Genomic DNA, 27645 nt, shown 5'->3' with positions numbered 1-27645 from the left:
AGTTATGTTAGCTTCGATGAAGTCCTATATACATATCATATCATCTTTGGCATTTTGTGTTTACGGTGAGGAAATCAAATCCACTTGCGCATTTATGCACTTTTGGCGACTATGAGATTCATACGAAACTATATATTGATCTCTGATAACTTCGGTTTTCAATTTTATATGCATCCGCACTCTAAGAAGTTTACTTTTATAAGTTACTTAGTTTTTTGTATATACCAGAACGTTATATAACAAGTTAATTTATTTATATAAGTTTTGCCAGCTAATTTTAGCATAGATAAACTATCAAATGTTATAAAATGGTCATGTTTTTATTTGCGAGTAAAAATGACTCAATGTATCCACATTTTATGGGATATGTTCATTTCATTTGAAGCAAAATGGCTCTAGTTGTACTAATTTGGTCAATGTGTTCACCAACAAAGAAAATAAATATAGTATACTATCAATCCCAAAATATTAGTCTTTTCGAACGAAAAAGTTACTCAAATCTTAAGAGGCCGTAATTAAATTTGAAGAACTTTACAAGACTTGCTTTTAGTTCGATATATAATACCATTTTTATTAATTAAAATGATTACTTTTATCACTTATTAGGATAGTGGATAAAAGAATATGTTATGCAACCAAATGGCCGACAAATGTATCTTTGTTGGTGGATTTTCACATTGTTATATAGAGTTTGGTGACGTGACTAAACCACATACAAATGATAATAATTTCCTCGAACAATATAATCATTTATATGGTTGATTAGAGATAAATTTAAGGGTCCAATGTATACCTATTATTAATTGTTTATTAAGTTACTGTAGAATGCAGACAATAACTTCTCCCTATAAAAACTCACTCGAACAAGTATCTTCTCCATTAAATCACTTATCTTCCAAAGTTCTCTTATTCTTCACAATATCACACTCTCTTAATTAATAGTTAATATCATAGAAGATTCCTGCTCGGAAACAATCTAGACCAAGTTTTTTCGAGGGATTCGTCGTGGTGTAAAGTCTCACCAACTTTTTAGTATTTCCGATACAATCATTGTTATATCAACTGGTTTCTTAGGGACACAACTGGATATGGAAAGCATCATGAGCTTGAAGAGAAAGGAGAAGAAATCCCAAAGTAGAAGACTCGGGAAATATCTGAAAGAACAAAAGGGGAGGATCTACATCATTAGAAGATGTGTGATGATGCTCCTTTGTTCGCATGATTAATTTATTTATTACGATACACATATGTATATGTGTTTATTTTGTCCGATATGTAAATACATAATGTGTACTTTATAAGAAACAAAATACCAAATCTTTAGAGTACTAATGAATTCTGTAAACTCTTTGGATTAAAGGTCAATAGAGAAAAAACAAAGCTAAGAGACAACATAGACAACAAGATTGATAAATAGGCCTTTTGCTAAAAAGCCCACAAGACCAAATGATAAAATCTTAAGTTGGGGAAAGATTAGTAATGTAAACTGGCTTACGATGGAAAAGAGGCAGAGGCCTTTTTCTAAATAAGCCCATTTAAGCTACTAACAATCTTCAAAAGTCCCACATCGCCGCTATATGAAGAAAATTATAGCGATTAGAGTCGAGTAAGTGATTGTCCTTTTTGAATCACCACGTCCAGAAACAAAAGAAAACAACATATAATGAATTAAGCTTCAATTTGAGCAGGAGCAGGCAAAGGTTTCTCTAAAGAACATTTTTCAGGTTTCATGGTATTGAAAAGTTCTAGAACTTCTGCATTGCGACGGATATAACTTGGGGACATAGACAGTAAATCCTGAGCTTCACTATGCCTTGCAGACTTCAACATAGCTTCGAATACACGCAGAACCATTGAATTAGATGGAAACTTCTTTGAAGTCACAGCCTTCAGAAAAGCGAAAGCCTCTGCGCTTGTTCCACTATTCGATAAGTAATCCATGAACGGGTCCACGAAAGGAGGGAACCCGTGATTTCTCATCATAGGTAGAAGACTCAAAGCTTCTTCAAACCCACCATCTCTTGCTACCTTCTTCATCAACAGATTCCTCACCATAATTTTGTATGTACTGTGCCAAGGTTTCAACTGATTTTGTTTCACTAGCTCACTGAAAAGCTTGTATACATCTCTTGCCTGAAAACTGTTGCAATAAGCAAGTACCAACTTCTCAAATGCATAACCTGCATAAGAGACTCCCTCTTTCCCAATCATCTTCTTGAAACACTCTGAAGCTTCTTCGAGATCTTTAGCATCACAGTGCCCTTCAACTAAAGATGCCATTGCTTTATCATCTAAATGGTTTCCAGAAGCTTCCATAAAGTTCACAAGTTCGTTTGCTTCATCTTTCTTGCCCTTACGACTAAGTCCTGATGCAATCACACTCTGCAAATCACCGCTAGGAACATATCCACCTTCGTTCATCGCTTTCAACACCTCGTTGCTCTGTCCAAACCTATCAACGCTTCTCAAAGACTTGAGGACATGTTGCAGCATAACATCCGGCACAACGTTGCCATTCCCAGTATAAGCTTTCAAAGTTCTTGTAAATAAGTCCATGTCCAATTTCTTTGCAGTGACAATTTTCTTGAGCAGTAAACTGCAGCAGTGTGGGGTGGGTGTGTTGCTAATGCTACCTGCCATTGCAAACTCAAACAACTCAACAGCTTCTTTAATCATTTTAGTCTGACAGAACCTTGCTGAAACCCTAACATAAGTCTCCATTTCCATCTCGTAACCAGCACTCCTAATTTCTTCTATCATGTGCTGAAACCTATCAAGAAACTTCTCTTTCCCTAAAACCCTGGCCATAGCATTATACGTCTTCTCATCATGTTTAAAACTTCCAGACTCATCAATCCACCTAAAGAACAACAAAGCTTTCCTCGGATCCACGTCAAGTTTTTCCAAAACCATCTTTACCACATCACTTTTAAACTCGAGCTTCAAATCCCTTAGCTGTTTCTCTACATCAGCACCCCACACTTCCTTCATCACAATCTTACACACCCTATTGCAAACCTTGTCAACAGAGTTATCCATAGAACCTGAAGCAAATAGCTCTTTCAGCCTCTCCAAATCATTTTCTAGTCCATCTTTCTTAAACTTGTCACCGACTCTGTCCCTAACATTAGCTGAAACACCATGCCCTTTCTTCTTCATATCATCAACCAACCTCCAAAACTCATCAACTAATCCATTAACACCAAAAATACGCAGCATCGTGTTATAACTCTTGGAAGAAAGTTTTTGAGGATAAGCCTCCAAACCCCATTTGAAAAACCTCCCCGCAACATCAGGGCTTGATTCAAGTTCCCTCAGAACTCTCAATGCTAATTCATGGCTAATCACAACATCATTCGAATCCAGCTCTTTCGTAATCTCATCCTTACCATTCAATCTGCTAAAAACATCAATCACAACAGTCTCAGCAGGAAGTTTCTCTTCTATCGCAGACTCAGATGAAAAGCGTCGGCTAACAGAGCTCGCCAATGGCGATCGCAAGGCAAAAAGACACTGTCTTTGTTGCACTCCAAAACGTTCGTGGAGGAAAGAAGAGAAAGATCGAGTCGAATTGGAGATTACCTGGAACCGCGAGTGATGAGAAAGAAATGGACGAGGAGACGAACGGTAGCTCCGGAAAAGAAGCGATCGCCATTGATACCTCATCCTTAATGTCTATCTAAGCTACAACAACACTAGAGTTTGGCTTGATTTTGAACAAAAAGTTTGGATTTTTACGAATGGGAACGATGGAGCAGCAATGGCGCAAGAGAGAGAGGAAATGTTTAGGGCTTTAGACTAAACCTCTGACCAAGACGGAAGGTCGAGTATTTTTAAGCTGTCATCCTCCAACTTTTTGTAATTTTCATTTTAGCCACAACATTTTTTTATTTAGATAATTTTATCCTCCACAGCGATTAGGAAAATATGACCATGTCTTTTTGTGCTCAATCAATAATTCCTTATACTCTTGAAATGTTTTAGTAAGAGAATTGATCCAATCATGTTTTCTCACTAAATTTCCAATGATATATAAAAAACTGAAGGTTCCAAAGTTATTTGAGGAACAAAACTTCATCTAACGTTCCAAATTATCTTCATTTTGGATAAAATTTCCAAACTAACACTATAAGATATATACATTGTTTGATACTTACTTTCATTGATCTAATATTCTTTGAAGTTGTTAGTTGTTACTTTATACTTGAACACTGAAACCCACTCCCTTTTTTCTTCCACATTCATGATATTAAAAAGCATACTTTTATTAACTAGATAGATAAGATTACATAAAGATCCAAATGGACGCAAGGAAACAACATCAGAAAGTAGCAGGAATGAGAATTAAAACCCCAAATTTATTAAACACAAGTCGAAGAGGGGAATTAATTAGAAAAGAAGTCCAAGGTGCTTGCTTAGTGGCTTTTGTTCATGCCGGTCTTGTCCTTGACGACATCAGCAGCTCCTTGCGCCTTCTCCTTCATTTGTTGTCCAGTCTACAATTCACAATTTGATTTAAAAGTTCAATATTATGGTTTTACTACAAGGGAGCAAAATGAAATGAAAGAATCAAAACTGAACCTGTTGCAAGGAGTCTTGAGCTGAAGCAGCAGCATCCTTGGCCTTGTCCATCATTCCACCGGCCTTCTCCTATATTCACATAAGTTTAACATTATACATTATTAGATCAACCTTGTCTAAAAAGAACACCCTATCGTAATCCGTAAGTATTTGCGGGAAAACTATATGAATTTAGAAATGTAGAGATCTTTTACATATATTTCAACAAATTGATACGAAATGTGTAACAAAAGAAAGAGAGAGAGAGAGACCTTAGTCTGGCCAGTGGCTTGACCGGCTTGGTAGCTCGCGTTTTGCTTGTTGTCCATTTTCTCTCGTTCTGGTTTTGCTTACACTTTGAATTTTATGTTTTTGATTGATTGTTTTGTGTTTGATGATGGAAAATGATTGGAGCATTGGGTTGCTATTTATAACCCAGAGACGTGCTTGGGAGTCTCCACGTGTCGAGGACACGTGCATCGGTTCGAGAAACTTGCTGCAGTCGGTGGCTAGTTTTGGGATCCACGTGTTGGATAACCGTTTGACCAGGACATAAAAGACACATACGTGGTTCTCTCGATTTCTGATCCGCAAACGACACGGTATTATTTCACTTAGACTCCTCTGTTGCGCGATAATAGGATTTTGAGTGAAAGAAAATGTTTCCTTCTTCTTGTACTGTCGTTTTAAGCAATTTTTTCTTAATTTAACTAAACGTAATTATGGCAGAATAAGGTTCTAAGTGAAAACAAGAAATTGTGGTTTTGAAGTTTTTTTTGCCTACTATTATTCATATGAGTCATCATCCTTTTGTTAAATTATACTACCACTTTCTTTTTAGTTCTTAAAATTTTAAATAGTCAGCTCTAAAACTAATTTACTCATGCAAGTTGTTCTCTTCTTTTGATCAAAAGTCCACTTCTCCCTTTTTTTTTGGTTTAATACTCAAATTCTCCCTTTTTGTTTTATTTTCGTCTTTTTTTTTCTTTTTTTTTTAATATAGTACTATTTACGTAACCATAATTTGTCATCGGAAATAAAAAGATTAAGACAACTGAATTTTGTAATGTTTTGAAGATAATATTGCACATTTTGCTACATTAGTGTCAATCTCGTTTATTTTTCAACGAATCGTTAAAAAAAACAAATATAATAGTAAAAATCGATAATAGTAATCATCATAGCAGCAACATTTAAGAATAATAACATAACAAGTCTTTAGGTATATAAAACCCATATTCATAAAGTAGAAAACACCAATACAACTTGCTTGTGAAGGAGACGAACTCAAACTTCACAAGTCATTATTCATAAGAACTTAATAAGTTTTTTAAAAAGAAAGAACAAAAACAGAAAGCTCGAAAATAGTTATTAGGAAGAAAAATTCTGCTAGATTCCCTCGTCCTTCTCGTCCTCGCTGCTGCAGCTATTGTTGCTGCTCCATTCACACTTCAAGGTAGATCTAGGCGATCCACAGTACTTACCAAGCTTCTCAAACGTCTGATACATCACTGTTCCACTCTCTTCTCCTAGAGACTCAAATGTCCTCTCTCTGCACCCATAGTCTTCCAAGTCTACAGTAATCTCTGGCTTGTATGAGTTCGCTCCAACGCTCGAGTGCACAGCTACAGAGAATTGCTTGGGCTCGAAGCAAGAGAGAACCCTTGTCACCAGCTGGCTAAGGTCAAGGGTGTTGAAGTCGTAACCCACAGCTTCGAAGCTAGCGTAGCTAAACCCATCTTCAGGGGTCACATGGATCGTGGAGATTGCATCCCCTTCAATTGAGTTCATAGAGTAGCCGCAGGGCTCGAATTCAAAGTCGCAGATCTCAGACTTGGGAAGGATCTTTCTGATTCCAGAGTTATCAGTCATTGACCCAGTCTTGTCAGCTTCATCCTTGTAGAAGACAGCAGCTTTCTCTCTGTCCAGACCAGTCATGCACATCTCGAGAGTGTAGACATTGTTGTTGCAGTTGCTGGAGTCCTGGGCAGAGGCAGCATAGACATGCCATTTCTTAGTCTCATCATCATTGCCCATCAAGTAGGCTACGCTGTTCAAGCCCAGCTGAGTAAAGTGCCCATCAAGAACAGAGACTTCTTCAGAGAAGCTGCGGTGAGGAAAAGGCTGGCCTCCGGGGCAGAGGAAGGAGCCGCGAGTGTACTTCACAGACTTGACACTCAGAGAGAGCTCACCAGCCAGCTTTAGAAGTGGTGGGATAGAGAGGAGGAGCTTAGTGGTACCGCAAGTCTTGATGATGACTTTGTAGGGGTAGACAAAGAAGCTGGACTCAGAGAGTACGTAAGAGTCCAATTGATCGTTGGAGAGAGATGAAACGATCGTGCATGCAGCAGGTGTAAGAATTTCATCAAGCTGGGACTTGGTCAGAGCACGGAGTCCCAGTCCCTTGGAGTCTTGAAAGATGCTTGGCTCAAAGAAAGTCACCTCGAGCCGTTTCTCGTAACCTTCGAAACCGATTGCAGATAAGGCCATCTCGCCTTGTTGTGTGAGCGACAGGACTTGTAGTAGGAGGAGAGAACGATTGGATCCGGGAACCAGCAGAAAAGGAGCTTTGAAAGAAGAAAATTATAAACTGGAAAGTAAAGAAAGCTATAACTATATTATGAAGATCGGTGCACGCTGGTACTCAGGATGGCCTCTTGGAGCACTGCAACAAAAAGCAAAACATAGTTAAGAAGAGACTACATAATGGATACCATAGAGATTGAAGAAATCAGATATAGCATTATAGAGGAAACTCACGTTTGAGTAGACAGAAGATTTGAATTTCTTGATTCCACCGTTTGGACGAACGTCTTCAATGCTGTAACCGAGGGGAGCTTCGTAAAATAAGGAACTACTACTGCTGGACTTCTTTTTACCACCTTTCGACTCCATCATAATCTCATTCACGCTTTTCTGTATTAGACAAAACAAATCCAAAGGAAAAAGATCAGATGAAAAATAAAAATACCAGGTATTCAAAAGATCACACAACAATGTTTATCAGGACAATACGAATCTATAAACCATAAGAACCATTCAATTTTCAATTGTATATCTCGAATGATGAGTAGAAACCAATTATTATAGCAGATCCATAACTAAAAACAAAGCCTAAGACAATAGGCAATCATACATGTAACAAAACAAAAATCGAAACCAAGTCGTTGGTTTCAGGTATAAGTCAACCTAACCATGCATGCGAATATCAATCTCTTATACCAAAACCTAGGACGATAAGAACGATGTCTATCTAACCTAGCTAGGCTAATGAATCAATCGAAGAACGACGTCAATCGTGAGAGATACTTACATATATAAATGAAGATCGATAGATCAAGATCGCGAATTATGAACTCCTTGTTTCCAGAAACCCCTTTCTCCAGATATCAAACGAAACCCTCAAACCTGAAAAAAACCCAGAATTCACCGATTAAAAAACATTATCCTCAACGACGGAACAGATCTACAGAGAGAAAACGCAGATCTACAATTCAAAAAAGAGACTCACCAGATAGAGATGATTCAGAAAACCGCAAGACTTTCGAGAAAAGAGAAAACCCTAAATTTGAGAGAAACGATTAAGTTGATGATTTGGTAATGATGAAGCAATGAGATGCGTTCGTGAGGAGGAAAAGAAAGGTAGAAAGAGTGCCTTTATATAAGTACTAGGGTTATGCTCCCTGACAATTACGTATTTGACCTTATACCTTAGCGTTTATATCGCGTGAAGCTATCTGAGCCGTTGATTATTTCCAATTTGCCGTTCCGAGGTTTTTACCCAAATTACCCTTCAACCATTTACTTACGTTGGAATCGGTAGGTGCGAGCATCTCCATTCCTGACCGCAGATAAATAGCCCCAACTATTTTAACAAATTTGCTTTTTCCTTTCGCCGCAAGTAGAAATTATTTTAATTTTAGAGATTTGTTTCTTTATTATTTTTTGACATTATCTTTTGCGGAACAACAAAATATAAAACAGAGATGGGCCAACACGCTATATTAACCAATCAAAGATTGACACGTGTTTAGAAGATACGTGTGCCGTTGAAGCGGATAACTCGAGGCGAGCTGTCACGGTAGCGTAGCCGTGGGGCCTAAAAGAATCAAATTCTATTTCTCAAAGGCTCTCAACTGCTCCACTACATGACAAAATTGGGCCTCCCCGTGACTCACTCATGACTCATGTCCACCATTTGTCAAAAATCAACAAATAAAATGTATCAAAATTATAACCAATCACTATTGACCAGTGTGTAATTATTTATTCCAAATCTTTTTTGTTCAACCATAAGTCGTATTTAAAATTCTGAGATTTTGGACTAGTTTGGTACCATGAACCTTAAAGAATAAAAATACCTTTAAACAATATGATTTACTTTTCACATTAGTGATATCTCTCTAGGAACACTGGTCTCTCTCTCTATCTATACATCAGCTGGAGCATGCCTTCTTCTTTTCCACGAAATTGCTAAAAACAATCAGAGAGCTTCTGATAAGAAATTCCCACCCAACTTGACAATATGATGAAAAAAGAATATATTCCAACAAGAAAAGATAAGATGAGAAAACGAATTCGAATCCAACTTCTGGTTCAGGTTATTGCCAACCGGATTTCCTACGGTTGAACCGGTTTGGCATTAGTCTTCTGATACTCCAGTGTCAGTTCTTCCAAACGCTTTGATACCTGCCATGAACAAACAAAAAAACACAGTTGTTGATTATTCAAGAAAGCTGAGAGCGTTTTTCAAGTATACCATCAGATTTAACAACATCAATGCCCTCAATTAATCACTACAAGTAAGATTAAATTATCTATCAAGTTAATCATGTCGATATCGAGAATCTGATTCTTTCATATCTCTCCCGAGTTATCATGGAAATTTTACCAGAACATTAACTTTTCGAAAACGAAAGAGAACCTTGATAGAGTAAGCCAATGGAAGCAAGGTATCCGGATTCATTGCGTCTTCCGGGAAAGTTTTCAGAGCATGTATTAGTTTCTCAAACGGTAACTTTACCTGCAGAGTTAATTTTTTTAAAAAGGTTGGTTTTGCGAAATTAACTTACAGCTCGTAAATAAACCTCACTCACCAACTCATCTTGGCAATACTTGAGCAATGCTAAGCCCACTTTGAACACGATTTTAACACCCTTAAGAAACAATGACCATAGAAGATAACAGAATGAAACTTTGATCACAACAAACGTTAAAGAGATTTTAAGGATGCGCATTTAGTTACCTCGGAGAGAAACACATCCCATATCCGTAGAGCCAAAGGGAAAGGAAATGAGTATGAGAAGACGGTGATGAACCATTGACTTGCATACATACTCGGATTAATCATTTCTTGAGTAAAATGTTCTCCGAGCTTCGGAATTAGCTCTTTTACCAAGCTTTCTAACTGAAACAGGTATTGCTGTACAAGGGGAAGCCCTGCCTACATTACACACAAACCACTGACTCTTAAGAAATAGATGAAATGTGCGGCAAAGACATTACCTTGTTAAATCAAGGAACGAACTATACAGTAGCCTTTTAAATTGGATAGTTGATTCATAATCAATGACGAAAAACTCTCACCAGAATCGTTATAAACTTAATCTACAGAGAACTTTTTTAAAACGTGGTCACAAACTCTAACTCACGCAGAAAATACTCTTTTTGTTTCATTCAACTATACAACATTTTCTTGCAATCTTCTAATAATTAAAAGACTCACATGATACAGTCCTTCCATTGGAGCATGAACAGCTCCTTTAAGTAATGCAACTAATAACCAGAAGGCATCTTCTTCGCTCATATAGAGAAGCAACAAACCGGCTATAAACCCCATCCCCTGCAGATATTAGAATCATGAATCTTAGTCCCATACTAAAAGAAAGAAAAATGGGAAACAAGGGAAATATCTAGAGGATAGACCTGAACATATCCGACATCTCTGTCATAAACTGAGTATGCCTTAAGGACATTGTACAAGGATCTTTGCCCAGGTCCATGTCTCTTCTGAAAGAAAACATGTGATGGGAAAGTACGGGATATGTCTCGAATGATATCAAGCTCTGATGCAGATGTTTCATAAATCACCAATTGCTTCATAGGAAAATCGATAGATGATCAGAATATGACTCAGAGAAGAAACAATGTAAGGATATAAACGGCGAAGATTACCTCATAAACACCAGGATTCATAAGCAAAAGGTCTCGACTTCCTGAGATTAACTGCCAAACAAGACCTCGTAAGCAATCAGGGATCCCTTTTCGTATACGCCTTCTGACAACATTAGGTTTTCTCCTAACATAATGCTTCCAATCACTCCCTCCAACCCCAATCATCTTCCTCCATTTTCTCACCTTTCTCTCCTCTCTATAGATAGCCAACAACAAAAACACACTCTCACTCTCTCAATCATATTCTTTTAAAATTATTCGCTCCCTCAGGACATACCTGTCATGATCAGTGGATGATGTAGTTTTAGACTTGCTAAAACGCTCAGGCGAATTGGCATGTTCTTGCTTGAGAAACCCGAATCTATCCACAGGAACATGAGAAGTGGCTGGTCCTGATTCACTGCCATTTTCCGTTCTTTTTCTACTCATTCTACTAACCTGAAGAGACTCCTCCTAGCATTGGTTTCAGTCTCCTTGTGATCAAGCTCCCTAATGACACAATCATAGACCAATATATCCCAATAGTGAAATTTATACCATCAAAGTATAAACAGGTTCTCAAAGTAAAATCCTAAATCTAGTAACGTCGATCGTCCAAAAACTGTAACCAGTAATCATAATCAGCAGAAACGTGATCGTAAAAAATCCAGGAGAAATTAAAACTCACCTAGGTTTAGTCAGATCAAAAGATTCGTAACCAAATTCCTCGATGGGAATTGTTGGAATTCGATGGAACCGAAGAAGATAACCAAAACGAAAGAAATACAACGTTGGATGGAGATCACATCTGGGAACTCATACGCGTATATTACTATGGTGGTGGTGACTCAATCTTTGAATTTTTCATCCGCTTGAAGAAAGTGATGTTTTTCTTTTTTCCTTGCCGGAGAAAATATGAGTCCAGCCAGAAAAATAATAATTCAAGTGAAGCCAGCACGAAACGACGCCGTCGAGAGAGTATTATTATGATTAAATGGTGGTTATGCCAACTTGCTAAGTTTGGTGACAACTAAAAGATTCTATTTTCTAAATTGAGCACGATTTTGGGTAATTAGAGGCTTTATCACGACGATTATGAATTTATGATTCATAAAGTTTTAGGAACAAAACAATTTAATTGGGTATATATATATATATAGGCGTCAAATTAATTATACCAATTCAAAAAAATCAGTAACCTATTTTTTAAAATAAGCCCAAAATGAAAGATAGCCCAATAGCTAAAAGGCCCATGAGGCCATGACTCGATTTATAATGCCCAATGCTTATTCATACAGTTTTTCCTGTTCTGTGTTTTGTTTTTTATCTGTCAACCAAAAAAGAGCTTTTGCGAACTCTTCTTATCCTTTCAATTTAACAGAGTCATCAGCTTGAAGACGAAAGCCTTTCTAATTCCAATCTTCTTCACTTGTATGACACGTTCGTCTACTCTTGCGCTTGGTCGGTTTTCTTAGGATTTTTGCACAAGAATGATCAACGCATGATTCGGATTCCAGGATAGAGAATCCATGGCTACTTTCAATGTTCTTTGTAGCAATCGATTTAGATTCAATGGAGGTTATTCTCCGGAGAAATTTAATAGAAAGGTGTCTTCGAGGAGTAGTGAGCTTAATGTTTGTGTCTCTAGAATCAGGACTCAATCGTTTAGTTGCAGGAGACTTGGTGGGTTTATGGAAATTGGTGAAACCAGATTAGGGGTTATTAGAGTTCATGGCGATTCTCGTAATAGATTTTCTTGTAATAGCGAGATTAAGCGACTTGTGACTGGTGATTACGGAGATAAGGAGACTCGTATTGGTGAAAATGGTAGAAACAAAGGGAAGAGAAGAAGGTTTTCTCTTAGGCTTCGACCTAGATTACGATTAGTGAGAATGAGACTTGGCAGATTTGATTTCAGAGCATCAATGGAAGATTTTCGATATTTTTTGAAAAAGAATCTCAAAAGAGTGATCTTGTCCACCGGTGTGGCTTTAATCTTTGGACTGTGTTATTTGTTCTTGAGGTTAACTGCTGTTCCGTCCCCATCCATTGTTCCTTACTCAGATTTCGTTACGAATCTTCGAGGTGGTTCTGTTTCAAAGGTTTTGCTCGAAGAAGGCTCACGTCGAATCTATTACAACACTGATGAGAATGTTGAGGTTGTTGATGATGTTCACAAGTCTGAAACTTTAGAAGATCCGGCAATCCAAATTGATGGCGGCACAGTGACAGAAGCTGTTACGAAAGACGATACTCCGCGAAAGGTTCGAGCTTTGCCTCCTGTGTGGAAGTATGTGACAAGAAAAGTCGATCATGATGAGAAGTTTCTTCTTAGTTTAATGAGAGAGAAAGGCATTACTTATAGTTCAGCTCCTCAATCCGCATTGATGTCAATGAGAACTACTTTGATAACAATCATCTCTCTGTGGATTCCTTTGACACCTCTTATGTGGCTTCTTTATCGGCAACTCTCAGCATCTAACAGCCCTGCGAAGAAACGACGGTCTAAAAATCCCACTGTTGGCTTCGATGATGTTGAGGGTGTTGATTCTGCTAAAGACGAGCTCGTGGAGGTAAAAAGATACGTAAATGCAACGTTTATAGAATTAAGTTTGAAGTCCAACCTCCATGTGTTCTGTTTTTCTTTGTAGATAGTCTCATGTCTTCAAGGAAGTATAAACTACAAAAAACTAGGAGCAAGATTACCGAGAGGTGTGCTTTTGGTCGGTCCACCAGGGACCGGTAAAACCTTGTTGGCTCGGGCTGTAGCTGGAGAAGCGGGAGTTCCATTTTTCTCTGTCTCCGCTAGTGAGTTTGTTGAATTGTTTGTTGGAAGAGGCGCAGCGCGAATCAGAGATCTTTTCAATGCAGCAAGGAAAAACTCACCTTCCATTATATTCATTGATGAGCTTGATGCGGTTGGAGGAAAACGCGGTAGGAGTTTCAACGATGAACGTGACCAGACGTTAAACCAGGTAAAGAATCAACATTTAGTACCCTTTTAACCATGTAGACTCCATTGCTGATATACTTCCTTTGTAGTTGCTTACTGAGATGGATGGATTCGAGTCAGACACGAAAGTCATTGTAATTGCAGCAACTAACCGACCAGAAGCGTTAGACTCGGCTCTTTGTCGGCCTGGAAGGTTCTCTAGAAAAGTTTTGGTTGCAGAACCAGACCAAGAAGGCCGTCGGAAAATCTTGGCCATACATCTGAGAGACGTTCCTTTAGAAGAAGATGCATTTCTCATATGTGATCTGGTTGCTTCTTTAACTCCCGGATTTGTAGGTGCTGATCTCGCCAATATTGTCAATGAAGCTGCATTGCTTGCTGCTCGTAGAGGTCAGTCTTTAAGTGATCTTTTAACAGCCCTTTCTTGATTTAAGTAGTTATTCGATCTGGTTGCTTCCCAGGTTTGATCTTTTGGGATGAAGCTGCGGTTTTTGGCTTAACAGACACTAGCGATTTCTTGATTGTTTTCAGGCGGAGAAGCGGTGGCACGGGAAGATATAATGGAAGCTATAGAGAGAGCGAAGTTCGGGATCAATGATAAGGAAGCGAGGCCAAGGACGTTAGGAAATGAACTCAGCAAGATGTTCCCATGGATGCCATCTTTGGCTAGAAGAAACGGACCAGATCAAGACGGTTTACAAGGACCGTTAGGTTATCAAACTCTCAGCTAAACCAAACCAAGACAGACCGGTTAGAGAGCAAATCCATTGATACCAAGTTTCTTTGTATCTGAAATTTTTGGAAATGTACGTTTTTTTGTGTGTTTACATTGCAAAGTCAATTGCTTTTTGGTTCGTAGTACCTTCCAATTTGACAAATCTCTTAGATATATTATTAACCTAAATTGCTCTTTTAAAACGATCTTCTTATACTTAAAGAGAAGTAATCCTAAGCCATTCGACATATTTGGTATCTAATTAAAGGCATACACTTTGAAATATAATATCTAAAATCTCGAATAAATGCTAAACAAAATTTCTAAAATATATGATCTACAGTATAATCCTAACTACAAACTACTACACAATATCCTTATCTGCCTTAAAATCGTGTATATCAATCAGAAAGATATGATAGTTAACCTATCTAATATTTTATAACATTCTACTTCACTATATATATATATATATATATATATATCAAACGACTCATTCGTTTTTTTTTTTTAGCAATGTCCCAATCAATTGGTAACCTTGTTTGATGCTAATCCAATAATCGAAATTCTTCCAAACATCTCTCTCATCCATTGAACATAAAACAGAAATCCCAAAACTATTCTTTTTCTGTTTTTAAATGATACTTTCTCGGAAGAAGGAGATGGAACTTCCTGCGACAAAGTTACGAATAGGACTAGTGATATTTCCTCTTATTCTACTTACGATAGCTCCAATCCTTTATCTCTTTTTTGGTTATCCTCTCTATTATTCAACATCAACATACAAACATTTATCGAATTCATCATCGTCGTCGGCAATATCTTCTCCATCTAGGTATAACCATTCATCATCATCATCAGATAGTTATAAGACAGAAGATTCAGAACCATCGTCGTATGATAATGATTACGACGACACATATCATGATCCCAAGTCATCATCTTTGCATAACAATGATCGTCTATCCATCTCATCATCGAATGGTCATCATCAAGTAACTCCTAAGAAAGAGCACCGCCGGAAAAAGAGAAAACGTAAATGCGATATATTCTCCGGCGAGTGGATCCCAAACCCTAAAGCCCCGTACTACACAAACACGACATGCAGGGCGATACACGAACACCAAAACTGCATCAAGTATGGAAGACCTGATTTAGGTTTCATGAAATGGAGATGGAAACCTAAAGAATGTGATCTCCCTCTGTTTGATCCTTACGAGTTTCTGGAAATAGTTAGAGGAACAAGAATGGCGTTCGTTGGTGACTCCGTTAGCAGAAACCACGTTCAGTCTTTGATCTGCCTACTCTCTCGGGTACCAATTCTCTCAATGCTTATCCAACTTTTTTATTTATTTTATGACAATACTTACTCGTTTAATACATTACTTGATGCAAAAGTAACCTTGGTTTAGATATTAATTTCAGGTGGAACATCCTGAGGGTGACTCACAACAGGAGTTTAATTTCCAACGATGGAAATACAAAACGTACAACTTCACGATCGCCACATTTTGGACAACACATTTGGTTCGCGCTGAAGAAACGGAAACCGGTCCGACAGGTCCTAATTCATTCTACAATCTCTACCTCGACGAACCTGACCCTACTTGGGCTTCCCAAATCGGTGAGTTCGATTACATAATCATCTCATCTGGACAATGGTTTTTCCGACCACTCTTCCTTTTCGACAAACAAAAAAGGATAGGATGTTTGTATTGCTACATTCCCGGAGTCAGAAATGTCGGGGCACATTTCGCGTATAGAAGAGCATTGAGAACAACATTCAAGACAATTCTTGGATTAGAGAATTTTAAAGGAGAAGTGTTTCTGAGGACATTTGCTCCTTCACATTTCGAAGGTGGAGAATGGGACAAAGGTGGAAATTGCTTGAAAACGCGACCATATAGGTATACATTGTTCATCCGACATTTTCTAAAATATTAGTTTCTTCTAGAATACTTTAATATTATGAGTTTTGTGTTTTTTTTGTTGTTGTTTGAGTTTTCATTCGTCACATCCTAATAGAAACGTCTATATATTCCTTTGGGTTTCTTTTGTGTTTATATAGGAGCAATGAGACAGAGTTAGATGGTATGAATCTAGAGACACACAGCATTCAACTCGATGAATTTCGCATTGCAAACAGAGACAAAAACAGAAATGACGGATTAAATTTGAGATTACTAGATGTCACACAGATGATGTTGTTAAGACCAGATGGACATCCGAGCAGATTCGGACATAAACGAGAAGATAAAGTTATCTTGTATAATGATTGTGTACATTGGTGTTTGCCAGGTCCAATTGATTCATGGAACGATTTTTTACTAGACATGTTGAAAAATAGAGATTTAAAGAGATTAAAATACTAGTACGTAGAATCTAAATTTTCTCAGTTAAACCCTTTTTGTTCATTTGTAATTATATACGAGTATGTTTGGTTACGATGTGGTATTTAGAAAGATCTCTTCCCTTTTTGGCACGGTTTTCATAATCAGATATAAGCTTTTAAGTAATTTCAGATCTTAATTAACACATTGAATATTTAATGATATGGATCTAATATAAGTTTATGGTACAAATGAAGTAAAATAGTCAACGTTTTCCAAGTAACATGTCAACCGTACATACATTAATGTATTTTACATCAAAAAGTCCATGCAATGATTTTAGAATTCAAATAAATAAAGTCTATTTGAATTAGGAAAATTATATATATTTGACACAAAATTAAAATTTATTAGTTTAATAAAAAGAATAATGGTCATAACGTATATATACAAATTATACAACTTTACAAACAAGAAAACAAACGAAAATAGTCAACCCACCATGCAAACGCTACCGTTTCTAAATTGGTTTTAATTATAAATCATCGGCGATCTACGCTACCGGTAACAAGATATCCAATTCCGTGGCGTCTCGCCGGAAAAACCATAAACAAAAGGCTACACATAACCCCAACACCCACCGGAACAATGTCCAAGACATGTTTCGTCTCTGCCTCCGGCGACGGATAAAAGCAATCAGTTATATACTTGTCTCTCAACGCAACCGCTCCAAACACTAAAACCGACAACGTAGCGTGGATCCAATCAACGAACCGCATCCGATATTTGGCTAAATCGGGTAAACCTAACCCGGACGGGTCAGGATAGTCAACGACCCACATGCCTTTGAACGTTACGAAACCGAAGTAGATAGTTCCATCGTCGGCTTTAACGCTATCGGTAAAGGAGCTGACGAAGCAAGACGCGGCTAAGAGGAAAAGGAGAACGGCGGTTAGGAAACGCGTTGCGTGGTCGCAAACGCCGTTTGAAGTGAAAACCGGCGTTAGGAGTTGAAACGCGAGGAGTGTTCCCGTTGGGAGTAGGTTTGAGAGATTGGCTGCTGACGTCAGGGTGTTTGACATGGCTCGCTGAGACATTGACATCTGTCTCTTGAGCACCCGGGATTCTGACGGTGTCTGATCGGATAACTCGTCGAGCTCCGGAGCCGGAGTGTTTGCGTTTCTTAGCCGAAGGGCAGACATCTTTTTAGTTTTGATTCTTTTCAGGTTTCGATCGTTGGATTGATATTGGTGAAGATAATGATGATGATGTTTTTTTATAGATGCTACGATATAGAAACAGCTAATGATAACTTAGTTTACGCATAGTGGACTGTCTGTATTTAAGTAATCTCTCTGTTCAGTTAACTTGTACGATAAACAACATTATACACGACAAATAATACAAGACTTTTTAAAGCTTTTAACAAGATAGAACATAATGCTGAAAACAGTGATTGAGCTAGATATAACTGTGTCATATTCTGCTTGTTCTTCGCACGCTAGTCCTTCTCTGTTCTCACGATTTAGGGTTTCTTTCCCAATGCTCTGTTTTGTTCATTTTCTTTCTTTGGATAAATTGCATACAAACCCTCAAAGTTTCCAGTCTTTTGCAAAGTTGTAGTTATTTTTATATTAAATATCATAAACAACTGATTGCCAAAACGTCGTCGCTCTTGCAAAAGTCCACAGATACTAGTAGTAAGTAAAGTATAGGAAAAGTGGACCAAAGAAACAAAACCCATACAAAAAAAGTCGAATCCAAATCTCTCTCTCCGGCGATCTCATCCATGGCGGAAGGCGGCGAAGATTCCCAGCGGTTGAAGAAAATTGCGGCGGCTGCCTTCGACTACGAAAACGACGCTCGATGGGCCGATTACTGGTCCAATATCCTCATCCCTCCTCACATGGCTTCTCGTCCCGAGGTCGTCGACCATTTCAAGCGCAAATTCTACCAACGCTACATCGTACTTACTACTATCTTCCCTACTCTTGAATTTGCTTATCCATTTTCTTCATTACTTTGAGTTTCGAGTTTGACTTTGTGTTGTGTGCGCTACTGATTTGGGGATTTAGTGTGGACTTTGAATCTTAGGTTTTACAAGTGTGGTTGTTGATGTTCTTTCTGCTAAATTGCTTAGTCCTTGGGTCCGAATCTCCTCGTGATTAGGTTATTAAGCGGAGGGTAGGGCTTTTCATTGAATATTCGTTAGGTCCTGTTTATAATATGTGAAGCCTTCGTGTTGTTCATCTTTGCTCTTCCCTATGAAGATGTAATCTGGATTTGTTTCTAAATCTAGGGTGCTTGCCATGTCCTTCTTTTTTGCAGGATCCTGATCTTGTTGTGGAGCCTATGTCGACTTCATCTTCGTCTTCACAATCTGCCAGGCCAACTGCTACATCTGCATCTTCAACTGCATCTTCTAATGCAAATGAACAAGTTCGTTCACGGAACTCAGGTCAACTTTCTTTGTCTGATATATTCTTGAACTCAAATGAGCTTTTCTTATTACTACCAAAAACTTACCTAATTGTGTGCCTCAGGATCGGTTCCTCGAACCTCTGGGCCATCTGCTACGACTGGTGCAACCCCAAGTTCAATGCGCTGGGATGAGCAGACGATTCAGTTTTCAGTCAATGCTTGGGTAAGATAAAGTTTTTCAGTTGCAGTTTCTTCCTCTTATTGCACAAGTTTAATAAAAAGATCTAGCTCTTGTTAGCCCTGTGAGTTGGGATTGTTGTTGCAATCTGCTGTTCACTCCTTAACTTCACGGACAGTAATGAGATGGTGCATAGTGTATTGTCTGTCTTTATGTTCTCCTGTCTTGCTGAATCTTTGTTGTGTACTTAGACATGAACTAGATGTGACAAATGCTTTTTTGTCTGGAATGCTTCACGTAACTTATCTCCCGTTTCATGTCTCTAAATCCATTACATTTTTGCAGGTTTTTGTTATAGCTGTGCTGGCAGTGCTACCTCTAATACCAAAGAACCTCTCAAATAGGGCTTATCGTCTATCTTTCATGGGAACTGCATGCTCATCTCTATATTCCTTATACTCCTTATACGGGGTACGCCATGTGAATTTCATGTTTTCTTTCTCTCTAGTGATCATGCAATGCGAAATTTTTGTTACTTATGAATTGTAATTTTATAATCTGCAGAGGCCAAGGGCATGGAATATGCAAGGGCTGCAAGTTTATTTTCAATCAATTGTGGCAGCAAAGGATTTCATCTACTTCATCTACTGCCTTACATTCGTCACTTCACATCTCTGTCTCAAGTGTAAGAATTTATTGAAAACTCTTTTGTGAATGTCTTCAAATCACGTACATTCTTATGACTAGTCTCATTATCAATCTGTTGCAGTTGCTTTGATTCCCATCTTGTGCCGGGCACTTGAACAAGTAGCCAAGTTCTTGAGGCGTAACTTTGGTCGGTCCACTATATACAGGTAGGTGCATCGAGCTGATTAGCAGGTTTGAATGTAGTAGTAGGTTCCATGTGTGGATTCTTACTGATGCTTATGTTGTACATGTGTCTTGTTCTGTAATGGTTATCAGAAAGTACTTGGAAGACCCTTGTGTGTGGGTGGAGTCAAACACTACTACCCTCAACATCTTGTCATCGCAGGCTGAGATAGCCATTGGCTTCCTTCTGATTATCTCTCTGCTCTCGTAAGCTCTTTGAACCTGTTAGAAGCGATAATAGTTTATTTTCGCACTTAAGTTTATATTCTCACTAAGTTCCCAGCTTTGCATTAGCTGGTTTCACTTATCTGAACAAAATTGTCATTTTACTTACTGCAGATGGCAACGTAACATTATACAGACGTTCATGTACTGGCAGGTACGTATCATCTTTTGGTTGTAGTCATCAGTTCTTTGTGATGGCTCAACATTCCCAAGTAGAACCCCTGTTTTCTTTGTTTAATTTGATCCAAGTGAACATATAGGAAGAATCATTTCCGTAATAACACCTTTTTTGTTGCTTTGATGATCTTCTGTCACTGAAAGTGTTACATGGGCTAAGACCATCAGGATAGTAATGAGAACTGTGTTTTGTTTTTTTTTGGTTAAAAATCTTGTGTTCTTGTTATAAAATCTGTCAAGTTCAAAAACCTTTTCCTCATATTCTTCCTAAAACAAAGATCTACTAGGTTGTTTGCAGGATTGTTGGTTGGATCTTGAGAGTTGTTCTCATGAACTGAGTTTTGTTATTTTGGTGGCAGCTATTGAAGCTGATGTATCAAGCACCGGTAACAGCTGGTTACCACCAGAGCACGTGGAGCAGAATAGGGAGGACGGTGACTCCGATTATCCAACGTTACGCTCCTTTCTTGAATACTCCGGTCAGTGCCGTTCAGAGATGGTGGTTCAGGTGATAAAAAGAAACAAAATGCAGAGGTGACTTTTGAAACCCTTTTGAAAAACCAGAAGATTGATTAAATAGCTTTCAACAATCCATGTTAATTTCATATTCAGCGTAAAGTAGATTCTTCTTCTCTTTTAACGTTTTCCTTTGGCTATCGCTGAAATAAAAATCTCTTATTACTTTTGGTTTCTAGTTTAGTTATATGTGACTAATTGCCTTTCCAGTTTCCACCTTGCCATTTTCATTGGTGAGATACTTCAAAAGTTTCTAAAAAAATAATAATAATAATATTTTATTATGATTTAGTTTCTGTCCAATTATAAACACATACATATACATATAGTCTCTCAATCATTACTCTAAAATTTCTCTGCATAAAAACAATTCTCAATCTCTCTCTTATCTCTCTCATACTTTATTATTATTTTATATTTTTTAGTCAATAAAAAATTATGTGAGAAATTACCGATGAAAATGTTCTAAATTTTATAATATCTGATTCCATGAGTGATTGTAGAACTTTTGCTCAAAAATAAAAATCATCTAAAATATCATCTGGCCCTAGAAAATCGGTTTCATTGTGTAAAATTATTATATATTGAAAGGGTGATTATTTAAAGAAATTATAGTTGATTGGTTGTGAGTCGTTTACACATGTGGATGAGTGTTTTTGTTCGAAAAAAGGAAATCTAAAATAATGTACATTGGGGGGGGGAGAGGAGTATTATTTAGATAAACCAAATTTGGGAATAAGGTATCTTAATCATTGATTCATATTCCCTTCATTGGTGCGCGTGCCACCGCTTAAATCACCGAACACGTTCCCAAAGTCTAGTACCAGCAAGCAATACCACGTGGCGTCTATGCACAACTATACGAAATACGAGTGTCGAGACATCAAACCACCAATAGCGTATTGTGTTCGAACGCAATTCTAATCACAATTTAATATATGGAGCGGGACCCTTTAAACTGCTGTTTAATACACAAAATAAGAAAAAGAACTCTTCAAAGTACGTAATCACTACTAGATTAAAGAAACCAAATCAGAATACTGTAACTTATTCACATTAATAATACTCATTAGGAAGGAAAAAAATTGGTAGAGAAGAGGACCGGAATACGACGTCGTTTTGACATTCCTCTGTGAAAAAGAGAGAGAGCCGCACATGAGTGAAAGCTTTTCAAATATTTGAAAATTGAAACAAAAAAAACAAGAACCGATCAATTATAAAAGCACAAGACACGAATAGGAGGAGGAGGATACAAAATTCGAGATCCAATCTTTCTCCGACTACTTTCACGGCGGAGATGCAGTTGTCTCCGGAACGATGCCGTCCGATGTCTGAAAACAGAGAGGCTTGGTCAGCGAATTCCGAGGAAATGGAGCTGCTTCACGGCTCCAACAGATTATCTTCACCGGAACATGTTCGTAGAAGAGTCTCCGGGAATTCTTCTGAGGACGGTTCGCCTCGAATTTGCCGGCAGCAGTCGTTCGGTCGCGACATAGGCCATGCAGCTGCCGAGACGTATCTCATTACTCGACTTAGCTTCAACCTTCTTGGATATCTCGGGTAAATTTCATTCCTCTCATGGCATCGTTTATTTGTTTTTAGCCGAGACGTATCTCATGTCCTGTTTCTAGAGCTCACAATTAGTCTTCTCGATGAATTATTCTTACCACAGTTTTATGATAACTAAATGAGTTTTCCGGTAATTAATAATCTTAGGACATGTGATGATGTTTCAATTTTTTTGTCGGAATCTCTGTAAGGAAAGTTTTGTTTTATTGTTGTAAGTTTTTGTTCAGGGTAGGTTACCGGTGGATCACAAGATTACTTGCTCTTGCTTGTTATGCAATGCTCCTTATGCCTGGTTTCCTTCAAGGTTACCCCATCTTCTTTGCTCTGTCTTATTAACAAGCTGTTTTTTGTACACTAACAAAGCTTTTGCTATTTCCTTGTGCAGTTGCATATCTTTATTTTTTCTCATCTCAAGTCAGGAGGAGTATAGTTTATGGAGGTCATCCAAGGAATAGGTATCTCAGTCTCTGCAATCTTGCCTTCTTCAATGATTGGTATTTAGTACATTTTATTCGATTATTCTGGCAGGCTGGATTTGTACATACCGCCAACGAGTGATGGCCTGAAGCCGGTTGTAGTTTTCGTTACTGGTGGAGCTTGGATTATCGGGTAAGCAATTCGTGGGCCTCGTATCGTGTTTAACTTTGATAATAATACACTAGCGTCCTTTGTGGATACATCTTCTTTCACAAGATAAAAGTCGCACACTCAATAGTTTCATACTTGCCTATCCTTTTAGTTACAAAGCTTGGGGTTCTCTCTTGGGACTACAGCTAGCAGAAAGGGACATAATTGTGGCATGTCTAGATTACAGGTAAGCAAAGTAGTCAATTTCTTACCAGTGTTACTTGTCCTGGATTCTATCAAATCTATATCAGCTTGGAGCTATTTGGGAATTTATCTTTGTTAATCATATGCCTGTATCCAATGCATTGACCAAGCAATCCCCTGTCTTTGGTTCAGAAACTTTCCTCAGGGGACAATTAGTGATATGGTAAGTGATGCAGCTCAAGGAATCTCATTTGTCTGCAATAACATCTCTGCATTTGGAGGTGATCCTAACAGGTTGGAGCTCATCAACTTGGTTTTTGTTTCTATCTTCCATGGGATCTTGTGATTGAACCAGTGTCTTCTTGCGTGTGTAGAATCTATCTGATGGGGCAATCGGCTGGTGCACATATCTCTTCTTGTGCTCTCTTTGAACAAGCTATTAAAGAATCAAGAGGGGAGAGCATCTCATGGAGTGTATCTCAGATTAAAGCTTACTTTGGTTTATCTGGAGGGTAATTTACTAAACTTGGTGACACTATGAAGCTTAAAACGTTTTTCAAAGGGTTTCTTATCCAGTAATTCAGAATCTACTCACCATTTGTAAACTTGAACAGGTACAATCTCTTTAATCTGGTTGAACACTTCCACAACCGAGGCTTGTATCGTTCAATTTTCCTAAGGTAAACCATCTGATCAATCTAACTTGGCATCTTCCAAATAACCCAAAACCTTGGATAGAATCAATTGTATCTAAAAAAGCAACAACTTTCATCAGATTGAGAGAATACGCAAAAAATAAATAATAAGAGGAGCTAGCAACATGTATACTATTTCATTTTTTTTTCAGTTTCTAAGCCAATCAGAAGGCTGTATTTCATACCCACTCGCACTTTGTGCGCGTTGAGCGAGTGAGAGCACTTCTGTGGGTGTACCCCTTTCCAAATCATGACTTTTTGAATCGACGCATTCCTCTCTGAAAAACACATCGCGTGACTTTTTTGTTTTTTCTTCTTCTCAAACCAATGTAAACCGAACCAAAATCATTTTTAATTTCAATACCATAAACCGAACCTAAATCAATTGTAATTTCAATACCATGTAAACCGTGACTTATGACTCTCCTTTTTCACTAATTTGCAGCATAATGGAAGGAGAAGAGTCCTTTAAACAATTCTCCCCTGAAGTAAGATTGAAAGACCTGAATGTAAGAAAAGCTGCAGCCCTCTTACCTCATATTATACTCTTTCATGGATCCGCAGATTATTCAATTCCACCTGAAGCAAGGTTAGCTCACCCTTACTACATATATGAAATCAAGCATTCGACAGTTTGTTATTTGGTTTAGTCCTCTTCCTAAAACAGAAAAGTGTTCTTTCTTTTGCAGCAAAACTTTTACAGATGCTCTTCAAGCTGCTGAAGTGAAAGCTGAGCTAGTTATGTACAAGGGTAAAACTCATACCGACCTATTTCTTCAGGTAAGCAAACAACCATTAAAGATCATTTTCTACATACATAGCTCAATGTTGTCTAAACACATTACAAACTGCATTGCAAGGATCCTCTGAGAGGCGGTAAAGATGAGCTATTTGATCATATAGTCTCTATGATACACGCCGATGACAGTGACGCATTGAGAAACGATGCTGTTGCGCCACCGAGGAAACGGCTTGTTCCAGAGTTCTTGCTGAAACTGGCTGGCAGGGTCAGCCCTTTTTGAACAGGAAAACTAAAGCTTCGATACGGTTCTTGTAGCTTCTTGATTGTCAATTTATTTGTTATTGTTGTTTGTTGTTTGTTGTTTGCTGTTCTGTGTTTTCATCTTCTTCATCAATTTGTATATATTTCGATTTGTAGCAACTCTCACATGTTGATATGCATAGAGCTTAAGCAAGCCACATGAGTTGCCCCACAAAATGAATGAATTTCATCGATCACTGATCCAAAAGCGTAAAACTGAAGATATATTGGTAGTTGCAGTGACATAATAATAGAGAAACTCCAAAAAACTAGTGGTTCCAACAAAGTCATAAACACAAAACCATGATCTACATTGTGCACAAAGCGAGTAATAGATACAGATGCTTTCTAGGAAGCTTTTGTCATTCAATTTTTTCTAACAAGATTACTACCATACCTGAAGAAATCACACTAAGCCGGTAGCAACTTAACAATGAGATCAAAGTATTCCCAGGTATAAGTTAGAACATATCATGAAGCTAGCAAAATGGGATCAAATCAACTTAGTACTTAGTCGCCCTTTTCCTTTTGCTCTGCAATATGCTTGTGAACTCTCATACTCTTACTTCTCATGGGCTCAATCATCTTCTCTGTTTCTTCAATTGTCTGTTTTGGCAGTTGAACCTCTATGGCATCAAACCATTCTCTTAGTTTCATTTTTTCTAAATATACTTCTACCCTCTCTACTTTCTTATTGTTCCATCCCTGCCCAACCTTTTCCTCATCTAATGTCGCAAATCCAGCCTCCTCGACCTTGCAGTCACTTTCCTCGTCGTGACACTCTTCTTCAATTTCTTGTAAGTTTTCTGTCTCTCCATCTTCTCTAACAGTACAGTTCAGGTCATCTTCTCCTACGGTGCTTTTCTTCCTTAACTCAATCTCCACCTGCTCTACCCTCTTAGCCCCACCACCAACCCTCTCATATTCTTTATCACTTCTTTCACTGCAACCTTCTTGAGCTTCTTTTTCATTTTCATTTTCTCTTTCTCTTTCAATATCTTGTGAGTTCTCTGTTTCTCCATCTTCTTTATCAGTGCATTTCAGGCCTTCTACTGTGCTTTTCTTCCTTAACTCAATCTCCACCTGCTCTACCCTCTTAGATCCATCGCATTCCTTCTCATCTTCTTGATCACATATGTCATCACTTCTTCCACTGCAACCTTCCTGAGCTTCATTTTCCTTATCTTCTTCAACATGACAGTTCTTCAAAACCTCTTCTCCGGCATCATCATTTCTAGTCTCCTTGGATGGCTCCTCATCCATTTTCTTCCTCTTTGCACGGCTTTTCCGGGCTTGGTTCAGGACCATCTCCAACTCCAGAAAAGACTCTCCACCAATTTCAGTCGTCTTGCTTCTGGTAGACCTTGTAGTTCTCTTCTCATCTTTAACCTCCAATCCAAAACATTCATTTTCTATCTGCTTGCTCCTTGTCACTCTCTTCCTGCTTTTCACCTCTGAGATTTCCACTGCCTTGGGAGTATCCTCAACTTCCAATTTGATTGATTTCTGGACAATCTCACTGTTCTTACCTCTCCGAGCCCTAGAGTTGCCTTTTTTCTCCTCCACAACTTCTTCTTCCTCCGTAATTGCACTACTTGCGTTCTTCCGGGGCCTCCCAACCCTTTTTTTCTCCTCCACAACTTCTTCTTCCTTCGCAATTGCACTGCCTGCGTTCTTCCGAGGCCTCCCAACCCTAGCTTTGACCACCTTCTCAATTTCCACATCCAATTCCTCTTCTTTATCGGCGATATCGTCCAGATTCTTTTTCCTCGAAGCCCTAGTACTCTTGGGCAGTTCATTTTCCTCTTGCTTCGACGATCCACGCGTGCGCTTTGGTTTCTCCTGAACCGACTCAATAGGATCCGGATCCGGATCCGAAGCAGCAAGCCGCTTGTTGTTCCTCCTTGGCCTGGGCGGAAGCTTATGCTCCTGCGGCGCCTGAACAACATCACTCCCAAAGTTCACCAAAATGGAAGTGTACTCACCAAGCTTAATTTCGTCTCCATGGCTAAGATTGACGGGCGTATCTGAGTCGATAGTGTCAGAGTTCAATATGGTGCCGTTGGAAGAACCAAGATCGTGGATTATCCAGTTCTCGGAATCGGAAACGATCCGGAGGTGCTTGGTGGAGATTCCGGCGTCTTTGATGGCGATTTCATTACCACGGACGATTCGACCAATTCGGATAGTGGATCCGGGTTTAAACCCTAGAGAATCGCCAGCTCTTGGACCCTGGGTGAAGTCGAGCTTCAGCAATGGCGGAACCATCGTGCGTCTCGGGGAAGCTTTGCTTTGATTCAAAATAATGGAATTTTGAAATTTCGGATTTATGTCAAACTCAAAATCGAACGGAACAGTCCTGAAACAAAGAAACCCTTTCAAGCCCAATGGGCTTTTGCATTGTACAAACTATGAATATACAGTCCAGTCCATAAGTTACCAAAATATCTTCTTGTTACTACAGAGTACA

General features: G+C 38.4%; 11 protein-coding genes across 22 annotated transcripts, besides 2 other annotated features; 5 read left to right on the top strand and 6 right to left on the bottom strand.

Annotated features, from left to right (window-relative positions):
* The first annotated feature begins 881 nt into the window (after window positions 1-881).
* On the top strand, window positions 882-1329 carry RTFL19 (ROTUNDIFOLIA like 19). Its single transcript, NM_001084625.2, has one exon. It carries the CDS (start codon window positions 1089-1091, stop codon window positions 1224-1226), a length of 138 nt encoding a protein of 45 aa, NP_001078094.1. The 5' UTR covers window positions 882-1088; the 3' UTR covers window positions 1227-1329.
* An 18-nt stretch (window positions 1330-1347) lies between these two features.
* AT3G02490 (Pentatricopeptide repeat (PPR) superfamily protein) lies at window positions 1348-3795 on the bottom strand. The gene has a single exon (NM_111116.4). It carries the CDS (start codon window positions 3664-3666, stop codon window positions 1669-1671), a length of 1998 nt encoding a protein of 665 aa, NP_186898.1. The 5' UTR covers window positions 3667-3795; the 3' UTR covers window positions 1348-1668.
* A 441-nt stretch (window positions 3796-4236) lies between these two features.
* AT3G02480 (Late embryogenesis abundant protein (LEA) family protein) lies at window positions 4237-5053 on the bottom strand. Its single transcript, NM_111115.4, has 3 exons — window positions 4833-5053; window positions 4582-4650; window positions 4237-4496 (listed from the first exon to the last, which is right to left on the bottom strand). The coding sequence occupies exons 1-3, from the start codon at window positions 4887-4889 to the stop codon at window positions 4416-4418; spliced, it is 207 nt and encodes a 68-aa protein (NP_566173.1). The 5' UTR covers window positions 4890-5053; the 3' UTR covers window positions 4237-4415.
* Window positions 5054-5711: 658 nt separating this feature from the next.
* SAMDC (S-adenosylmethionine decarboxylase) lies at window positions 5712-8387 on the bottom strand. Of its 3 annotated transcripts, NM_001161113.1 has the most exons (5): window positions 8271-8387; window positions 8072-8122; window positions 7874-7968; window positions 7321-7476; window positions 5811-7225 (listed from the first exon to the last, which is right to left on the bottom strand). In NM_001161113.1, the coding sequence occupies exon 5, from the start codon at window positions 7048-7050 to the stop codon at window positions 5950-5952; it is 1101 nt and encodes a 366-aa protein (NP_001154585.1). In that variant the 5' UTR covers window positions 7051-7225; window positions 7321-7476; window positions 7874-7968; window positions 8072-8122; window positions 8271-8387; the 3' UTR covers window positions 5811-5949. The 3 variants fall into 3 exon arrangements, with proteins under 3 accessions (NP_186896.1, NP_001078093.1, NP_001154585.1); NM_001084624.1 differs by lacking the exon at window positions 8271-8387 and having other exon boundaries at window positions 5784-7225; window positions 8072-8177; NM_111114.2 differs by lacking the exon at window positions 8271-8387 and having other exon boundaries at window positions 5712-7225; window positions 7874-8156.
* Window positions 7205-7225: a sequence feature (AT3G02470.uORF1-2).
* Window positions 7321-7458: a sequence feature (AT3G02470.uORF1-1).
* Window positions 8388-8549: 162 nt separating the features above from the next.
* On the bottom strand, window positions 8550-11839 carry AT3G02460 (Ypt/Rab-GAP domain of gyp1p superfamily protein). Of its 5 annotated transcripts, NM_111113.4 has the most exons (9): window positions 11402-11839; window positions 11012-11223; window positions 10735-10930; window positions 10486-10656; window positions 10286-10402; window positions 9806-10003; window positions 9657-9716; window positions 9485-9583; window positions 8550-9249 (listed from the first exon to the last, which is right to left on the bottom strand). In NM_111113.4, exons 2-9 carry the CDS (start codon window positions 11161-11163, stop codon window positions 9181-9183), a joined length of 1062 nt encoding a protein of 353 aa, NP_566172.1. In that variant the 5' UTR covers window positions 11164-11223; window positions 11402-11839; the 3' UTR covers window positions 8550-9180. The 5 variants fall into 5 exon arrangements, with proteins under 5 accessions (NP_566172.1, NP_001325592.1, NP_001325591.1 ...); NM_001337410.1 differs by having other exon boundaries at window positions 8787-9249; window positions 9485-9716; NM_001337409.1 differs by having other exon boundaries at window positions 8787-9583.
* A 185-nt stretch (window positions 11840-12024) lies between these two features.
* AT3G02450 (cell division protein ftsH) lies at window positions 12025-14629 on the top strand. The gene is made up of 4 exons (NM_111112.4): window positions 12025-13286; window positions 13365-13688; window positions 13756-14056; window positions 14198-14629. The coding sequence occupies exons 1-4, from the start codon at window positions 12243-12245 to the stop codon at window positions 14395-14397; spliced, it is 1869 nt and encodes a 622-aa protein (NP_186894.1). The 5' UTR covers window positions 12025-12242; the 3' UTR covers window positions 14398-14629.
* Window positions 14630-15015: 386 nt separating this feature from the next.
* On the top strand, window positions 15016-16899 carry TBL20 (TRICHOME BIREFRINGENCE-LIKE 20; the record flags this gene model as incomplete). Of its 2 annotated transcripts, none has more annotated exons than NM_001337408.1 (3): window positions 15016-15694; window positions 15807-16288; window positions 16450-16899. In NM_001337408.1, 3 exons carry the CDS (start codon window positions 15020-15022, stop codon window positions 16751-16753), a joined length of 1461 nt encoding a protein of 486 aa, NP_001325666.1. The 2 variants fall into 2 exon arrangements, with proteins under 2 accessions (NP_001325666.1, NP_001319451.1); NM_001337407.1 differs by having other exon boundaries at window positions 15044-15694; window positions 16450-16753.
* Window positions 16900-17098: 199 nt separating this feature from the next.
* On the bottom strand, window positions 17099-18007 carry AT3G02430 (transmembrane protein, putative (DUF679)). Its single transcript, NM_111110.3, has one exon. It carries the CDS (start codon window positions 17911-17913, stop codon window positions 17254-17256), a length of 660 nt encoding a protein of 219 aa, NP_186892.1. The 5' UTR covers window positions 17914-18007; the 3' UTR covers window positions 17099-17253.
* Window positions 18008-18308: 301 nt separating this feature from the next.
* On the top strand, window positions 18309-21389 carry AT3G02420 (dihydroflavonol 4-reductase/flavanone protein). Of its 2 annotated transcripts, none has more exons than NM_111109.4 (9): window positions 18309-18677; window positions 19040-19169; window positions 19255-19355; window positions 19656-19781; window positions 19875-19995; window positions 20080-20164; window positions 20274-20387; window positions 20520-20559; window positions 20942-21389. In NM_111109.4, exons 1-9 carry the CDS (start codon window positions 18501-18503, stop codon window positions 21092-21094), a joined length of 1047 nt encoding a protein of 348 aa, NP_566171.1. In that variant the 5' UTR covers window positions 18309-18500; the 3' UTR covers window positions 21095-21389. The 2 variants fall into 2 exon arrangements, with proteins under 2 accessions (NP_566171.1, NP_001327933.1); NM_001337406.1 differs by having other exon boundaries at window positions 18386-18895; window positions 20942-21388.
* A 925-nt stretch (window positions 21390-22314) lies between these two features.
* On the top strand, window positions 22315-27603 carry ICME-LIKE2 (alpha/beta-Hydrolases superfamily protein; the record flags this gene model as incomplete). Of its 3 annotated transcripts, none has more annotated exons than NM_111108.4 (11): window positions 22325-22658; window positions 22895-22971; window positions 23053-23122; window positions 23196-23276; window positions 23407-23481; window positions 23631-23732; window positions 23813-23950; window positions 24053-24118; window positions 24579-24722; window positions 24823-24913; window positions 24994-27603. In NM_111108.4, exons 1-11 carry the CDS (start codon window positions 22396-22398, stop codon window positions 25153-25155), a joined length of 1269 nt encoding a protein of 422 aa, NP_186890.2. In that variant the 5' UTR covers window positions 22325-22395. The 3 variants fall into 3 exon arrangements, with proteins under 3 accessions (NP_001326752.1, NP_186890.2, NP_001118556.1); NM_001125084.1 differs by having other exon boundaries at window positions 22900-22971; window positions 24994-25155; NM_001337405.1 differs by having other exon boundaries at window positions 22315-22658; window positions 24823-25345.
* On the bottom strand, window positions 25346-27603 carry AT3G02400 (SMAD/FHA domain-containing protein). Of its 2 annotated transcripts, NM_001337404.1 has the most exons (2): window positions 26259-27603; window positions 25356-26060 (listed from the first exon to the last, which is right to left on the bottom strand). In NM_001337404.1, exons 1-2 carry the CDS (start codon window positions 27441-27443, stop codon window positions 25686-25688), a joined length of 1560 nt encoding a protein of 519 aa, NP_001325491.1. In that variant the 5' UTR covers window positions 27444-27603; the 3' UTR covers window positions 25356-25685. The 2 variants fall into 2 exon arrangements, with proteins under 2 accessions (NP_186889.1, NP_001325491.1); NM_111107.2 differs by having other exon boundaries at window positions 25346-27500.
* Window positions 27604-27645: the final 42 nt, after the last annotated feature.

Source organism: Arabidopsis thaliana, chromosome 3 (assembly GCF_000001735.4).
Source record: "Arabidopsis thaliana chromosome 3, partial sequence".
NCBI lineage: Eukaryota > Viridiplantae > Streptophyta > Magnoliopsida > Brassicales > Brassicaceae > Arabidopsis > Arabidopsis thaliana.
This window is presented reverse-complemented; position numbering and strand designations above follow the sequence as displayed.

Excerpts from the sequence above, each read along its gene's own strand:
- AT3G02420 (NM_111109.4), top strand. The coding sequence starts at position 18,501 with ATGGCGGAAGGCGGCGAAGATTCCCAGCGGTTGAAGAAAATTGCGGCG. Across the intron at positions 19,996-20,079 it reads TTCACATCTCTGTCTCAAGT|TTGCTTTGATTCCCATCTTG; the intron begins GTAAGAATTTAT and ends AATCTGTTGCAG. Across the intron at positions 20,560-20,941 it reads AGACGTTCATGTACTGGCAG|CTATTGAAGCTGATGTATCA; the intron begins GTACGTATCATC and ends TTTTGGTGGCAG.
- AT3G02480 (NM_111115.4), bottom strand. The coding sequence starts at position 4,889 with ATGGACAACAAGCAAAACGCGAGCTACCAAGCCGGTCAAGCCACTGGC. Across the intron at positions 4,651-4,832 it reads AAGCCACTGGCCAGACTAAG|GAGAAGGCCGGTGGAATGAT; the intron begins GTCTCTCTCTCT and ends ATGTGAATATAG. Across the intron at positions 4,497-4,581 it reads CTCAAGACTCCTTGCAACAG|ACTGGACAACAAATGAAGGA; the intron begins GTTCAGTTTTGA and ends TGTGAATTGTAG.
- AT3G02400 (NM_111107.2), bottom strand. The coding sequence starts at position 27,443 with ATGGTTCCGCCATTGCTGAAGCTCGACTTCACCCAGGGTCCAAGAGCT.
- AT3G02490 (NM_111116.4), bottom strand. The coding sequence starts at position 3,666 with ATGAGGTATCAATGGCGATCGCTTCTTTTCCGGAGCTACCGTTCGTCT.
- SAMDC (NM_001161113.1), bottom strand. The coding sequence starts at position 7,050 with ATGGCCTTATCTGCAATCGGTTTCGAAGGTTACGAGAAACGGCTCGAG.
- AT3G02450 (NM_111112.4), top strand. The coding sequence starts at position 12,243 with ATGGCTACTTTCAATGTTCTTTGTAGCAATCGATTTAGATTCAATGGA. Across the intron at positions 13,287-13,364 it reads CTAAAGACGAGCTCGTGGAG|ATAGTCTCATGTCTTCAAGG; the intron begins GTAAAAAGATAC and ends TTTTCTTTGTAG. Across the intron at positions 14,057-14,197 it reads ATTGCTTGCTGCTCGTAGAG|GCGGAGAAGCGGTGGCACGG; the intron begins GTCAGTCTTTAA and ends GATTGTTTTCAG.
- AT3G02460 (NM_111113.4), bottom strand. The coding sequence starts at position 11,163 with ATGAGTAGAAAAAGAACGGAAAATGGCAGTGAATCAGGACCAGCCACT. Across the intron at positions 10,403-10,485 it reads GAGATGTCGGATATGTTCAG|GGGATGGGGTTTATAGCCGG; the intron begins GTCTATCCTCTA and ends TAATATCTGCAG. Across the intron at positions 9,584-9,656 it reads AGTATTGCCAAGATGAGTTG|GTAAAGTTACCGTTTGAGAA; the intron begins GTGAGTGAGGTT and ends TTAACTCTGCAG.
- AT3G02430 (NM_111110.3), bottom strand. The coding sequence starts at position 17,913 with ATGTCTGCCCTTCGGCTAAGAAACGCAAACACTCCGGCTCCGGAGCTC.
- RTFL19 (NM_001084625.2), top strand. The coding sequence starts at position 1,089 with ATGGAAAGCATCATGAGCTTGAAGAGAAAGGAGAAGAAATCCCAAAGT.